The sequence below is a fragment of the Glycine max genome, chromosome 14 (assembly GCF_000004515.6).
Source record: "Glycine max cultivar Williams 82 chromosome 14, Glycine_max_v4.0, whole genome shotgun sequence".
Taxonomy (NCBI): Eukaryota; Viridiplantae; Streptophyta; class Magnoliopsida; order Fabales; family Fabaceae; genus Glycine; species Glycine max.
In genome coordinates this window covers 11,985,865-11,999,321 of record NC_038250.2, presented here as the reverse complement: position 1 = coordinate 11,999,321, position 13,457 = coordinate 11,985,865, and the positions used below count along the sequence as shown (strand labels likewise).

The 13,457-nt window shown below is 34.8% G+C and overlaps 1 protein-coding gene across 5 annotated transcripts; it reads right to left on the bottom strand.

The window, feature by feature from the left end:
• Positions 1-739: 739 nt before the first annotated feature.
• On the bottom strand, positions 740-3,739 carry LOC100804219 (protein ALP1-like). 5 transcript variants are annotated; one of them, XR_005888210.1, is made up of 3 exons: positions 1,963-3,739; positions 1,295-1,572; positions 740-1,038 (listed from the first exon to the last, which is right to left on the bottom strand). XR_005888210.1 is itself a non-coding variant. In XM_041008909.1 (2 exons), exons 1-2 carry the CDS (start codon positions 3,539-3,541, stop codon positions 1,031-1,033), a joined length of 1,587 nt encoding a protein of 528 aa, XP_040864843.1. In that variant the 5' UTR covers positions 3,542-3,738; the 3' UTR covers positions 740-1,030. The 5 variants fall into 5 exon arrangements, 4 of the variants coding, with proteins under 4 accessions (XP_040864843.1, XP_040864841.1, XP_040864842.1 ...); XM_041008909.1 differs by lacking the exon at positions 1,295-1,572 and having other exon boundaries at positions 1,963-3,738; XM_041008907.1 differs by lacking the exon at positions 740-1,038 and having other exon boundaries at positions 1,252-1,572.
• Positions 3,740-13,457: the final 9,718 nt, after the last annotated feature.

Here is a 13,457-nt window from a genome sequence, read left to right as displayed (position 1 = left end):
AGTTAATGAATAAGTATTTAATTGAATTTTTTCCCCTGAAAGATAAAATCTAGACAGTTTCTTGAGTACTTTTGAGCCTGCTATCCAATTAGAATCAAAGATTTACATTAAAGGTCAACATAAGTTACTGAAACTCCAATTTTAATCGAAGAATAACGTCAAAAGAAACATGTAAAGAACTAAGAAATGTGAATGAATATGACAGTAACGTGGTTGTGTTTCTCTTATTGTTGTACAGAGCCAAGTCATTGGCCTAACAAAACATAGAAACAACCTTCATTTTTCAAGCTGCACAGAAATTTGGATGGTGGTAGTTATGCAGCGCTCAAAGTTCTCATTTTCAACCTCATCAGTTAAAAAAATTTGCCATAGAAGTCATTTTCACTGTATTGAGTTGAAAAGGACTGATACAGATCATAGCCAAGAAATTTAATTCAATCTTGCTGGTCAACAATTTAAACTAAACAACTGTTCCTAAGAATGAGTGCAACTATGAAAAAAGAATAATGCTCTATTCACACATACTTTTCCTAACATTTTTTACAACTCATTTTTTTCTTTTCATTTCTCTCTATTGCATCACCCTTCTTATATCACACTTTTCTCTCTCCTTATTGTAGAGAAGTGCTGTGAAAAAAATGAGTGAGAATAACACAAGTCATGAAATAGATATATTCTTAACCATGATATGAAATTGAATGATGCAGAAGTAGTGTCAATGAGAATCACCATCAATCACTTGATAAAACCACAAACTGTTATTATACCATTTTCTTACACTTCAATGTCAATTATGTCACTATCCCAGTAAAAAATTGATCACCGTTAACTTTACTTACATAGAAAATCTACACCTAGAACGATTCTATTTTTAGTGTAGGTCCATCAGCAGTGCATTTTTCTGGCTAACAAGAAATACATTGTACTAGACTGATAGAAGCTCCTCTTAGGAATGTAGAGTGGTATTTATAATGATGTAATCCTGTCTTCCATAGGAAGGTTGCGTCATTCCTCTGTCAAGAGAAGTGTTTCAACAAACTGATGCAAGCGAGGTATATTAATTAATCTTCAGATAATGAAAGATAGAACAAAAAACTATTAAGAGTGCGTTTAGATAAACAACTGAAACAGCTTGTTGAATAAATGTTTATCACAGTACACACTTATGCACAAGTTAATTTTCATACAAGTTTTAAGTTGTTTTCATAAACTATCCAGAAGAGTGTATTGAAATAAGCTGAAAACAATATATATACATATCATGTTATTTTCATAAGCCCTCTTAAACACTTACACAAGTTTTTATGTTCTAAGATAAGTTCAAATAAGCTGTAAATAAAACTCCTCCAAATGCACGCTTATACTAGCTTCCCTGGTAACTGGTAAGCCTTGAAGCAATGGAGAGAGGTTGTAGGTTTGTGACCTTCAAGGTCATGAATTCAAATCCAGAAAACAGCTTCTCTGTTTGTGAGGATAAGGTTGTGCACATCTACCCTTTGGAGAGCTCACTAGATGGGAGCTTTAAGCATACAAGCTTCCAATTATTGGAACTGGTGTGTAAGAAGCCACAAACTTTGTATAAGCAGAAAAAGAACATTGGTCAAGTACATGATTTTAAAAAATTTATGAAATCAATTTACCAACAGAATCCATGGAAGAAAAGAAGTGCTACAAAAGAATGTTCTCATTTTATTATTCAATATCTTATTTAGCAATTAAAGTATGGAATTGGGGGTTACAAATTCAGGATCTAACCCTGTGCAGACTATAATCACATATCTGTTGAAAGGGCCAATACATCTTTTACATACAAAGCCTCTTCCACAAACAATGACCAGTGACTTACTTCAATACCATGTAATAATAAACAAGCAAAAGAATCATTATCTCTAGCAGCAAAATGGTATACACCATTACCAAACACAACCCTTTCAGTTTAAAGAAAAGAAGTGCCAGCCAAACCATGATGCAGAAGATTATGTGCGATCGCGTCCCTAGCCTTCATGGAGCTCATTGACCTCAAGGCAACCTCAGGTACCATCTCATCATCCACCAGATCAACCTTCAGCTCAGGGTCAATCTTCTCTCCCTTCAACTCGCATATATTATGCAGCACGCAGCATGCCCCAAGCACGACTGGCAAGTCCTGCAGCTTCACCTCAGTCCTCTTCTGCAAGCAACTCCACCTCCCTTTCAACCTAGCAAAAGCATCCCTAGCCACCTTCTGAACCTCCCCAATCTTCTCATTGAAAGCATGCTGAGTCCAAGTCAGATTCTGCTGGCTATAAGGCACCAAAACCCAATCCATCAAAGGGTACCCTGAACTCCCCACAATCCAAACCCCCTTCAAAAGCCCCCCATTAGCCCTTTGAAAAAGGGCACTTTTTTCCAACACCTGATCATCAGGCATTGAACCAGGCCACCCAATGCACACATCAGTGAACACCCCTCTATGATCCACCACCCCTTGAACAGTAATACTATAAGACGTCTTCTGATTCCTCTCAGTGTGCCTCTTGTTGAAATAAGCAGCCACACTAATCTTAGGAGCTATAATAGGCACATGAGAGGTGTACATAGACCCTACAACATTAGGGATCCCAGAAACACCCTCAAACTCACTCTTCACCCTCCTCAATGAACCCTCATCAGGCCAATTCAAGTACTTTGGCATAAGCACAGACTTAATAGCAGTGCAAACCTCAAGCACAAGCTTGTGACAAGTTGATATCCCCAAACCAAACCTCTTAGACACAATCCTAAGAGGGTCCCCAGTGGCCAATCTCCACAAACACACAGCCACCCTTTGCCTCACAGGAATAGCATTCCTCAAAGTGGTGTCTTCCTTCACAATTGCAGAATTCAATTCGTCACAAATCATATCAAAAGTTTCTCTTCCCATCCTAAAAGCCTTTCTAAACTCTTCTTCAGGAAAATCCTCTTTGTTGCATCCATCCCACCATGCCCCTGAACGATCCTTCACCCACAGCCTTCTCTGTGAGCCTCCCACACCAGATTTCACCCCTTCAGCACTACCACCACCACCCTCTCCCTCTCTTTCGCACGCTACCACCGCCACCGCACGTGCCATGCCGCGTGACTTCTTCCTCTTCACCCTCTCTGACTCCTCGACGTGGCTGTAATACTCGTCAAGGTTGGAATAGTACTGAAGCATGGCCTTTGTTTTCTTCTTGTGATTCGTTTCCAATGAAAACTTTTCTTCCTCTGAGACCCTGTTGTTCTGTTGCTGGTCAAGTTTCTCTTGTTCGTCTAACAAGAGAATTGAAGTGAGGATACCCTTTAGCTCCTCCTTCTTCTTCTTGCTCCTTTTGTTGTTGTTGTTGTTGGATGAACCATCATCACCATCACCACCACCATCATCATCATCATCCTCGTTTTTTCTGCGGCGTTTTCTCCCAGTTGTGGAAGTGTTGTTGTTGTTGTTGTTGGTGGGATCATTCATTTGGTCGAAGGAAGATTGGAGCAAGGTGTAAAGGTAAGACAAGGATTCTGGGTCTGCAAACGTTGTTGGGAGTTTCATAGGACAAAAACAAAAAACTCAGAAAGAAAAAAAAAAAGAGGTTTTAGATGTTTTGCTTTTGGCTCTGTGGTTGTGAAGGAACAACACAAACACAACTACACAATTACACGAAGTCTAAGGAGGTTTTTGTGTTGTATTGTGTCGTGGTTTCTCTCTTTGCGTTGAGTTTTTGGTTTGGTGTGAAATCATTCAATTTTATAAAGTTTATAATTATATATATATTGTGAGGTGTGAACTGGAGGGTGTGGTGTGAACACAGAGGGTGAAATTTGAGGGAGTGAAGAGATGCCGGTGTGGTTTAATTTAGCTCATTAATTAATTAATAACAAAGGTTAACTAGTGTTATTAGGTAATTGGTTAAATTTTTTTATTAAATGTGTAAAATTATATTTAACATATGATTTTTTTAAAGTTTTCTTATTATTTTTACAATAAATAATTTTTTCAGTTGCTTAGAGATATTAGTAAACAAGATACTTAACTAATTCTTTAATTTAGCGGAAATGCAGCGTATGATGGGGCTTTGGACTTTCCGGTTTTTGGTTCAATTTACAGATCGACGAGAGAGTGTTGCAAGCAAGTGAATAAATCTAAAAATACATAACTAAGGTCATTGGTTTTTCTCTTAGTACGAGTTCACACATACCTTACATATCTTCTCTAAGAAGAAAATCGATAAAATTGTTATAAATGACACAATTTATTTATTATAGTTTAATCTTTTTATAATATTTTTTATTTATTTTTGTACGGTAAGTATTAAACTAATTTTGTATCTTTAAGATATTAAATATTTTTTTATTTAATATTTTGTTATTAAACATGAGAAACATTTATGGATAATGTATATAAATTGTGTTCTTTTTCATATATATTTCATATGCTTGTTTTGAATATTTTTATGTATTTAATATAAGAGTTTAATTTTGATATAAAATGTTCACTACATTAACTAATAAAAAATAATATTAAATAATCTTAATTACAAAATTTAATAATTTTTTTATACTGTATATGATAATGTGTAAAAAAAGTCAAACTATTAATATGTTTCAATTAGATTTTCAATGAAATGTATTTAAAAGTACTTTTTATCTTACCTTTCTATAAATATGTAAATAAAAATCTCTAGATTTATAAGTATGTTTAATCACCATCAACATTAACGCCAACGAAATAAAAAGGAAAAAGCAAGGTGTTGTGAAATTATTATACTTGATAACCTTAGTAGCAAGGAGAAATTATGAGAATGGTTTTTTGTTTGTTTTTGTTCCTTTTTTGGGTGGAAAAAGAAGACCAGCGAAGAATGACGTAGGAATAAGATAGAGTAACGGTGGTAGTGTGAACACGATTCGGGATTGGAATTTTTTGAGATTGGATTTGGCGGTGTCAGGTATAGGACAGACGCAGACTTGGAATTTTCCTAATTTATGTTCTGATTCTCCTCACTTTCGAAATTATGAAACTTTCGTTCCTCGGATGGGATTCTCATATAATATATACTACTACTAATACTAAAAAAATACTAACATAAAAGATTGTTTTTGTGTGACCAGGTGTCAAATATTTATTGGCTATTACTACCTTGATGTACTAATGTCAAATTGCTTTATCCAATTGAGATTTGAGATTAAGTTTTGAATATATACAATTGTATTAAATATTTTTTTAAAAAATGCTATAATAATTTCACCCGATTCAAGTATGTCTCTGGTAGAAAATATCTATAATTTATAAAAAAATATTAAATTTATCTATAATTAATTTTTATAAAAAAAAATAGTATGCATTTAGATTGTTAATGGGACCATGTGAACCTCCATTTTGAGAAAGCAATGTCACCCATATTTTTGCAGTAAAGTGGTCTCAGATTTCGTGATATTGCAAGTACACTAAAGAAACAAATATGCACCTAGTTTTTTTAAAAAATACGTATATAGTTTCACTTTTGATTGAAGTTTCCCCATCATATCTTTTCTATTTACAAAATTAGAATATGAGATCCTTTTTAAAGAAATTTTTACTACGATCAACTATATATTAAGTAATAATATTGAATTTAAAGCTAAAAAGTAAACACCCCAATTAGTAATATGATTTTCCTGTCTCGCATGATTTTTTTTTTAATTCATTCAGTATTAAAAACATGTAAAAGGCTCAAATATATTGTATTGATATTTGTTAATTCTTGTTTACATATTTTTCTTTTGGTCATTCACGGGATCTTGTGGCCCTGGTGGTTCGATGCTAATGGAATATAGGGCGTGGCCGCGCGGAGACTCTGAGACCCAATCACGAACGTATCCATAGCAAAAAAAAAAAAGTGGGGTAAGACCACTAATTGAAGATAACGGTACAGAAGTTTACATTTTTTTGAGTTATCTAAACCTGGTAGACGATAAGATCTTTTATCTACTTGTGAAGTTGGATTAAGTTTATTTTAATCGAAATACCTCAGTTTTTTTCATGCAAGTTTTGTACAAACTAAAAAAAGTGACTGGTATAATTTTTCTGTCTTTTCAAAGGTTAAAGAGTAGTATTATTTTTAGATTAAGTGTTAAAATATCTTTTTGTTTGTTAAAAAAAGTGTTAAAATATCTTTTATGAATGTTTTTGAAAAAGGTACATAATTAGTATAAATTTTTAAACATCTTTTAATTGATTTTTTTTATATAAAAAAAACAGGCCCATTTTTTTTTTAATAATAACAGGCCCATTCTAATTAGATTAAATTTGATTAGGACTTAATACATGTTTAGAATAGCTTATTTAAAAGTAAATCATATTTTATAGATTTAATATATCAATAAGTCCTTAAACTATCTTGAAATTGTTAATTTGGTTCCTAATCTAAAATATGTAATTGTCTCTTGATCTTTTACAATTGAATCTCTACAATCATTCAATTTATGAGAGTTGACCCTCTCAGCAGAAGATTTTATTATTTTCATAAACAATTTTATTTATTTATATTTTGATAGACTTATAATGACATAAATTAGGTTTCTTTTAGAAGATTAGAAGAAACTACACTTGATAGTTTCCATCATAATTTGAAAATAATATTAAACATGTTCTGCTAACGAGATTAATCTTGTTATTATGAGATACACGTGATCTATAATTGAGGGAGAAAAAAATTAAATTAAATTCTTGTTTTTTTCTAAATTTCTTGACTTGTTAGAGGCATTTATTAGGCATGCAGTTGGTTTAACGTTTTGCTAAAAAATTGTGCTTGCCCGATTAGACATTCTTTTCTAAGGCGTGAACTTGGGAGACTTTGACATTGAGCATTTTATGTTCACACTTCAGATTGCCCTAGATGGGTCCTGCTCTTTCCTACAGCATGATATCACAATTCAACAATATACGCTACTTTTGACCTTTTGTCTCTCTAGCCATAGCCCGGGTAACAAGTAAGCGAATGTGCTAACTCAATTTGCACTCTGCAGGTGAAAGTTTCATGTCATGTGCATGTAGAAAACTGATAGATACTCAAATGAAAAGTCTCCTCATAAAAGCCTCATTTCATAACGTAAAGGAGTTTGAAATATTTTCGGCTAAGTGTAAAAACAAATGAATGATTAATGAAAATAATCTCAACTACCATTCCTGTGTTTTGTATATTGTTCTGTAGACTTTTTTTGTTAAGCATATATTAATATTATATTTCTTTATAATGTTATATAAAATATTAATTTCTGTCCGAAAACGTGAATATATATAAGGTAGATATTTTTTTCATATATTTTTATTTCATATCCAATATTTGAATTCGAATCCTAAATTACTTAATTAGTTGATGGATATAAATTATTATCACCTGGTCAACTCGTATTGATTATATTAGTATTATATAATTATATAAGAATTTCCCGAGAATTGTCCAAGAAGTATGTCTCACTGTCAGGGTACCAATATGGGGCAAAGTCACCAAATTGGTGTTATTTTAAAATTAAAACTTAATTGTACTTGTGAACGATTTTCTTATTATAGTTGTTTCTAACATTTGATATTTTATTTAATTTTTCATGATTTTGGTTTTCCACTTTTTTAATTGTATAATTTTAATTTATTTATTAACATGACATCTAATATTTAATAGAAAAATCAACATGACAATAGAGCACTGACAAGTGCAATAGTGTCATGTAATTAGCATCTTCATTAAATATTGCACAATTAAAATGATGGAGAACAAAATTTGCTCAAAAAATTGGAAGGAACAAATAGATGAAATAGCAATACTAGGAGCTAAAAAATATAATTAAACCTACAATATTTATTATTTTGTTTTTAAATAATCTCACCACAAATATTTTGTTAGGAATGTTCACGACTCGTTTTCAATCAATTTAAATATAATATTAAATTTAATCTGATCTCTTGTAGTTTGAATGGGGGATTGGCTATTCAATTTTTGTTCAATTTATCACTCTGGATAACATATGCTAAATAAAGCATCAAATACAAGATAAACATAATAAAAAAATTATTCAAATAATTAAATACTATCTCACTATAAGTAATAAAATAGTTCAAATTATGAATCAATAGTTAACATACTTTTAAGTTTTTCAAAACTATAAATACATTTTTATACATTAATTCAACAATACATGCAACAAATTAATTGTCAATTATCTTTGCTTTTTCTTTTGGTGCAAGAAAAAGAAAGATAATTGACTGTTGCTAGCCAACACTCAACATTATTTTTTATTGGATTGGATTCAAAATTTCCCCAAACTGATCGAATTCATGATCACCCTTTAGAAGAATGAAAAAACCATTTATCATCTTTTAACTATATTTAATAATATGAATTTAATGTTTCTCAATTAATGTCTTCAAGACATCCTCAATCAAACCCTATATTTTTTTTTTAAAATTATGATAGTAAAGCCATATGCTAGGCACTGTGTAGGAACGCCATTCATAAAATTTGGAAGGTATTTTATAGGACATTATAAATCTCTAAATCCTTCGAAGAAGCTGCTTTATCTTTTTCCAAGGTCCTTTTCGTTTTTAGTTGAGCTTTCAGGAGGAAGATAAAGAACTTCCAATGGTCTTTGACTTCTTCTCTTTTCAATTAGAGCATTTCTTTTGTCCACTTCCTTTCTTTTCTTCTCTCGTTCATCATCCATTCGAGTCTGCAATATAGAAATCTGAATCTCAATATCTTTTTCTTCCTTGTCCAATGCAGAAATCGAATCCTTCAACTTGGTGTAAGAAGCTTTCATGGAAGAAGCTTCTTTCATTTTTCTTCTAGTCTCGACCTCTCATTCTTTGTATCCACTTCCAAGGTCGCAAGACCTACCTTACTGACTAGAAACTTTCTGTAAGATGCATGTCCATTTGAGAAGATCGAGTTAAAAGCATTCAAAGTTTCTTTGTTAGATTTAGGCATGATGTTCTCATATTTATCAAATTCAAAAAGAAAATTTCCTAATTTGTTTTCAAACATCGGGAAGCGAGAGAAAATATTTGAGGTCTTGATAAACTCGATGAAAGGTTGTGCGAAATTGATCCCAAACTTCTTGATATTCATAAACATTGTTGGGTTGATTTGCATTGGGTTCTGAGGCAACTTTAGTTTGAGTTTCATAACTTTTCCATCTATGCAAAATTGTGTAATCCTCATCATCTAATTCGAACATGTTGCTTTCTTCAAAAGGTTTTGCTGACCTATCATTTTGAGAACTTTCTTTTTCTCCTTTAGCTTTAGAAATTGGAGATTTATTGTCTTTTGTCGAAGGCACAGTGACATTTGGTTCGATTGATTGGGCATTGTCGAAAACCACATTTTCTTGTTCGACTTTTATCAAATTAACATCAGGATGAGGAGGATTAACTTTCATAGTTTCAGGCTGTTCGACAATAGTCTCTTCAACTGGAGCAACGTACAGGTTGGTCAACCACTTGCTCTTTGTCTTCAGTTTTTTATCTCCTAGAAGCTTCATGGCTTCATCGAAAGAATCTTCAATATTTTTAGCCTTGTTAGGTGAAGATTCACTTTGACTTTGGGTAGTGTTTTCTTTCGAAGCAGTTTTGGTGGTTGAAAATGGAATGTCTTAGGAGGAATTTGGCCCTAATCGAAAATTGAAATGTGTTGGGACATAAATTAGTCTATTAGCATAATGGTACAATCTTGTCAACCGGAGAAACTTCAAGAATTTTTCTCTTGTTTTACTTGGTTCAGTATGGTCAATATTTTCCAAAGTTGAACTTACCTCAAGAGTATGATTGTTAGTTTCATCATCCTAAACACAATGTTAGTATTTCAAAGTTTTTTGTGCAAAAAAAATAAACAAGTAAATAATTTGATACTTATAGAACTCTTGGAGTTTGAATTAGCTTATTCAAAGTCAGAAGACAAGTCTTCAACATCTAAATCCTGGAAGATTGATAACCAATATTTATCTTGTGAGACACAACTCAATGCATCTGATGGTTCGAATGTTACAAAACCTTTAACCAAAGTGCTCCTAGATTTGGTATGATACACTCTAAATGGAAAGGCCTAACCATGTTTTGAATTCTCATATTAAAATGTAAGTAAATTTAAGAGAGAACAAGATATTTTAAATTATGTTACCTCAGGTTTCTTTTATGGGCTTCGAAATACTCTGTGCAAGAAATTGATCCAAAGCATTGTCACTATTAGAAGGTGTGTTGTCCTCAGTTAATGGACTCATTTGTTTGGTGACCTAAGAGTGTTCAAAATTGGATTTGGTTAGAATTAATGTTATTGTAATGAATAAAATTAAGTCAATGAAATTTATGCACTCTTACTTTGACTCTTCTAGAGGCAATTGCAGATGCCATTAACTTTTCACTATTAGAAAATACACTTTCAACATCGGTTATTTAGAACACAACTCCCGTCTCAAGATCGTTTCCTGAGGGATCAACACAACTCCCCTTTGTGCTCACTCGAGGACCGGAGGGACCAACCAGAGGCTCAGGAGGCACTGCAAGTCCCTGAGATTGCATCTGCGACTGAAGCTGGCTGAAGGATGCCATGACCTGCCTCGTCACTTTCTTTGTGATGGACTCCTCTAGCTGGTCCCTGATCTGCTGGGTCAGCTGCTGTAATTCGTTAGGAGGCAAGGAGGAAGCGCTGCGGGACGTCCATGGAGCCGATCCAAAGTATTGCTTGATGGTGATACCGGCTCCAGTAGCACGGACACGTCCAGGGTGCTCTGGACGTCCAATAGCAGCGGCGAGAACATCCTGACGTCCATGGGGGACGAACGATCCCTGTGTGGCCTGCTCCTCAAACGAATCCTGGATAGAAAACACACAGTGGTACATGGCATTCTCAAATATTGAAACATAATTGTAATGGTTAGTTGAAAATGACTTACAATCTTCTCAGCGATTTCCTTTGCGGCCTCAGTCGTCATCTCCCCTGTTTCTTTGTGCGGGCCATCTTCCACTTCACGTGGCGTCTGACTGGGGATGGAGGGTCGATGACGTCATCAACGCTTCCTGACTATGTAGCTTCCTCCAGCTTCTTCTTCGTCTTCTCAGCCAGAAGCTTCTGCTCCAAATAATCATAACCCCCACGAGACAAAACGTGGGGGACAGTATTCTGCTTCTGGATGGCCTGTGCCTTCTTGCGCACATCTGAAAAAATTAAACAATAATGTTTGAAATGGGTAGAATGAAGTATAACAACATCATGTTTATATGAAAAACAACTTAAATGGCAAGGAACATACCTCCAAGAAGGGTCTCTACGAGTCTGGCAAAAATGGGCCACTTTTCCTTGCTGATGCCGTATTTCTCATAGACATTGTCCTCGACACGTCCTGATCGGCTGCAAGGGCCCATTTCCTCGTGAGGTCTGATTTAAACTCCTCATCTCTCCCCCACGATCTGCAGTAACTTCCTTTTCTCCTACTTCAGAAGCCTCTAGATATCAAATTCGCCTGACAACATCAAATAAAGTTTATTTGTTATAATAATGTATTTTTTGGCTATTAATTAAACAAAATCAAATAAGAAAAGAAAATACTTGAATATCCTCCCAAATCAGGTCCTTCTGAGCAGTAGGGACCTCCTTCCAGTTCTCGTAGGTGACGTCCACCTTATCACGCACCACAATCCCCAAATATGTTCTTAATTTCTTCCTGTGGGGACCGTCGGCCTTCCCGTAGCAGGATCAACATGCACCACTGTCTCTCAGCACCAGGTGGTCTAGTGGACAATGATCGTAGACGTGAGGCTTTGCGTGTCCGCTTCATGGCAGACGGCGAAGCCGATGCGTCCGAAGAGGAGGAGGAGGAGGAGGAGGAGTGAGGCAGGTGGAGAACCATGATCTTTTATACAACAAATACAACAATACAAAATAGATTAATCAAAGAGATCAGTCATAAGTTTTTTTTGGAAGGCAAAAGTATAATATTTAATAAACATAACGGACCAGAGGTACTAGGAGTCAGATACAAGACACCCAAGTGCCACCTTCCAAAACATAAAACCCAACAAAACCCACCACAGAAGGAGACAAGACAAATTAACCAAAGGACTCTAAAACATTGGTAGTTCTGCTTTTTAATTGTGATTTGGGGCAACCATGTTATAAAAAGTCCATTACATGTAATCAACAGTCAATGTATGCTTGATGGAATATAAATACTATATTTTCAGAAATACACATGTACATGGCATCCTTAGGACTTCATGCAGCTGATGTTTGTCGCCAGTTTCATCATCCACCACCCTTTTCTTCTCTGCCTTCTCAGTTTGTTGTTGTTAAACCCATATTTATGCCTTCTTCCCTTCATGTCTTTTTTATCACAACTTTAGCCGAATTTCCTATCTTCAGCACAGTTGAATCTCCTTCTTATTGTCCAATGACACACTTTGATGGCCTGTATCTCTTTTCTTCGTATGTTCTAGTGGTTCAGCTTCAGAATGCATAGAGCAATCTGAATTTTCCAGTGATCACTAAAGGCTTCTGCATCAGCATTGACACTCTCCACCCTCTTTGGTTTATGCTTTTGTGTTGCATTCCGTGCTTCCTCCTTATAATTCTCAGATTTATTGGAGGTCCCACTAGAAGAATCAACACCAATCCGTGCCTGTTCCTCCTCTACCAGCTCAATATCTTTCGTTTCACCTTTGCTTTTGTAAACTACACTGTAATTTACAAAACAAAAGTTGAAAGGAAAGATATTGAGCTGGTAGACGAGGAAGAAGCACAGATTGGTGTTGATCGTTCTAGTGCAACCTCTAATAAATGTGAGATTTATAAGGAGGAAGCACGGAATGTAGCACAAAGCATAAACCAAAGAGGGTGGAGAGTGTCAATGCTGATGCAGAAGCCTTTGGTGATCACTGGAAAATTCAGATTGCTTATGCATTCTGAAGCTGAACCACTAGAACATACGAAGAAAAGAGATACAGGCCATCAAAGTGTGTCATTGGACAATAAGAGAGGAGATTCAACTGTGCTGAAGATAGGAAATTCGGCTAAAGTTGTGATAAAACAAGACATGAAGGGAAGAAAGCATAAATATGGGTTTAACAACAATAAATGAGAGAAGACAGAGAAGAAAAGGGTGGTGGATGATGAAACTGGTGACAAACATGAGCTGTATGAAGTCCTAAGGATACCATCTAAAAGAAAATACCGATGCTCAATCAGAGAAAAATGTAGCTGTCACTTACTTGCTTTGGTGACCTCTGTCTCTGCACAAAATTACATTAGACGATGTTAATCAATTCTCCTTCATCATGATCATTTCGATTAGCATGAACGTCGTTAGCTTCTTCTTCTCCGACAACGTTAGGAGTGATTTGAGCGGTCAAAGGACTAACATAGGTGTCCATGTATGAATCATCATCTTCTACATTAACACCAATTGTTTTGCCCTGCAGAACCACGCACCACCTTTCATCACAAGGG

What these genes read in the sequence shown, in the direction of transcription:
- LOC100804219 (XM_041008907.1), bottom strand. Translation starts at nt 3,541, where the DNA reads ATGAAACTCCCAACAACGTTTGCAGACCCAGAATCCTTGTCTTACCTT. An exon ending in ACATAATCTTCTGCATCATG is followed by an intron (nt 1,573 to 1,962) that starts GTTTGGCTGGCA and finishes GCTTATACAAAG; the next exon opens with TTTGTGGCTTCTTACACACC.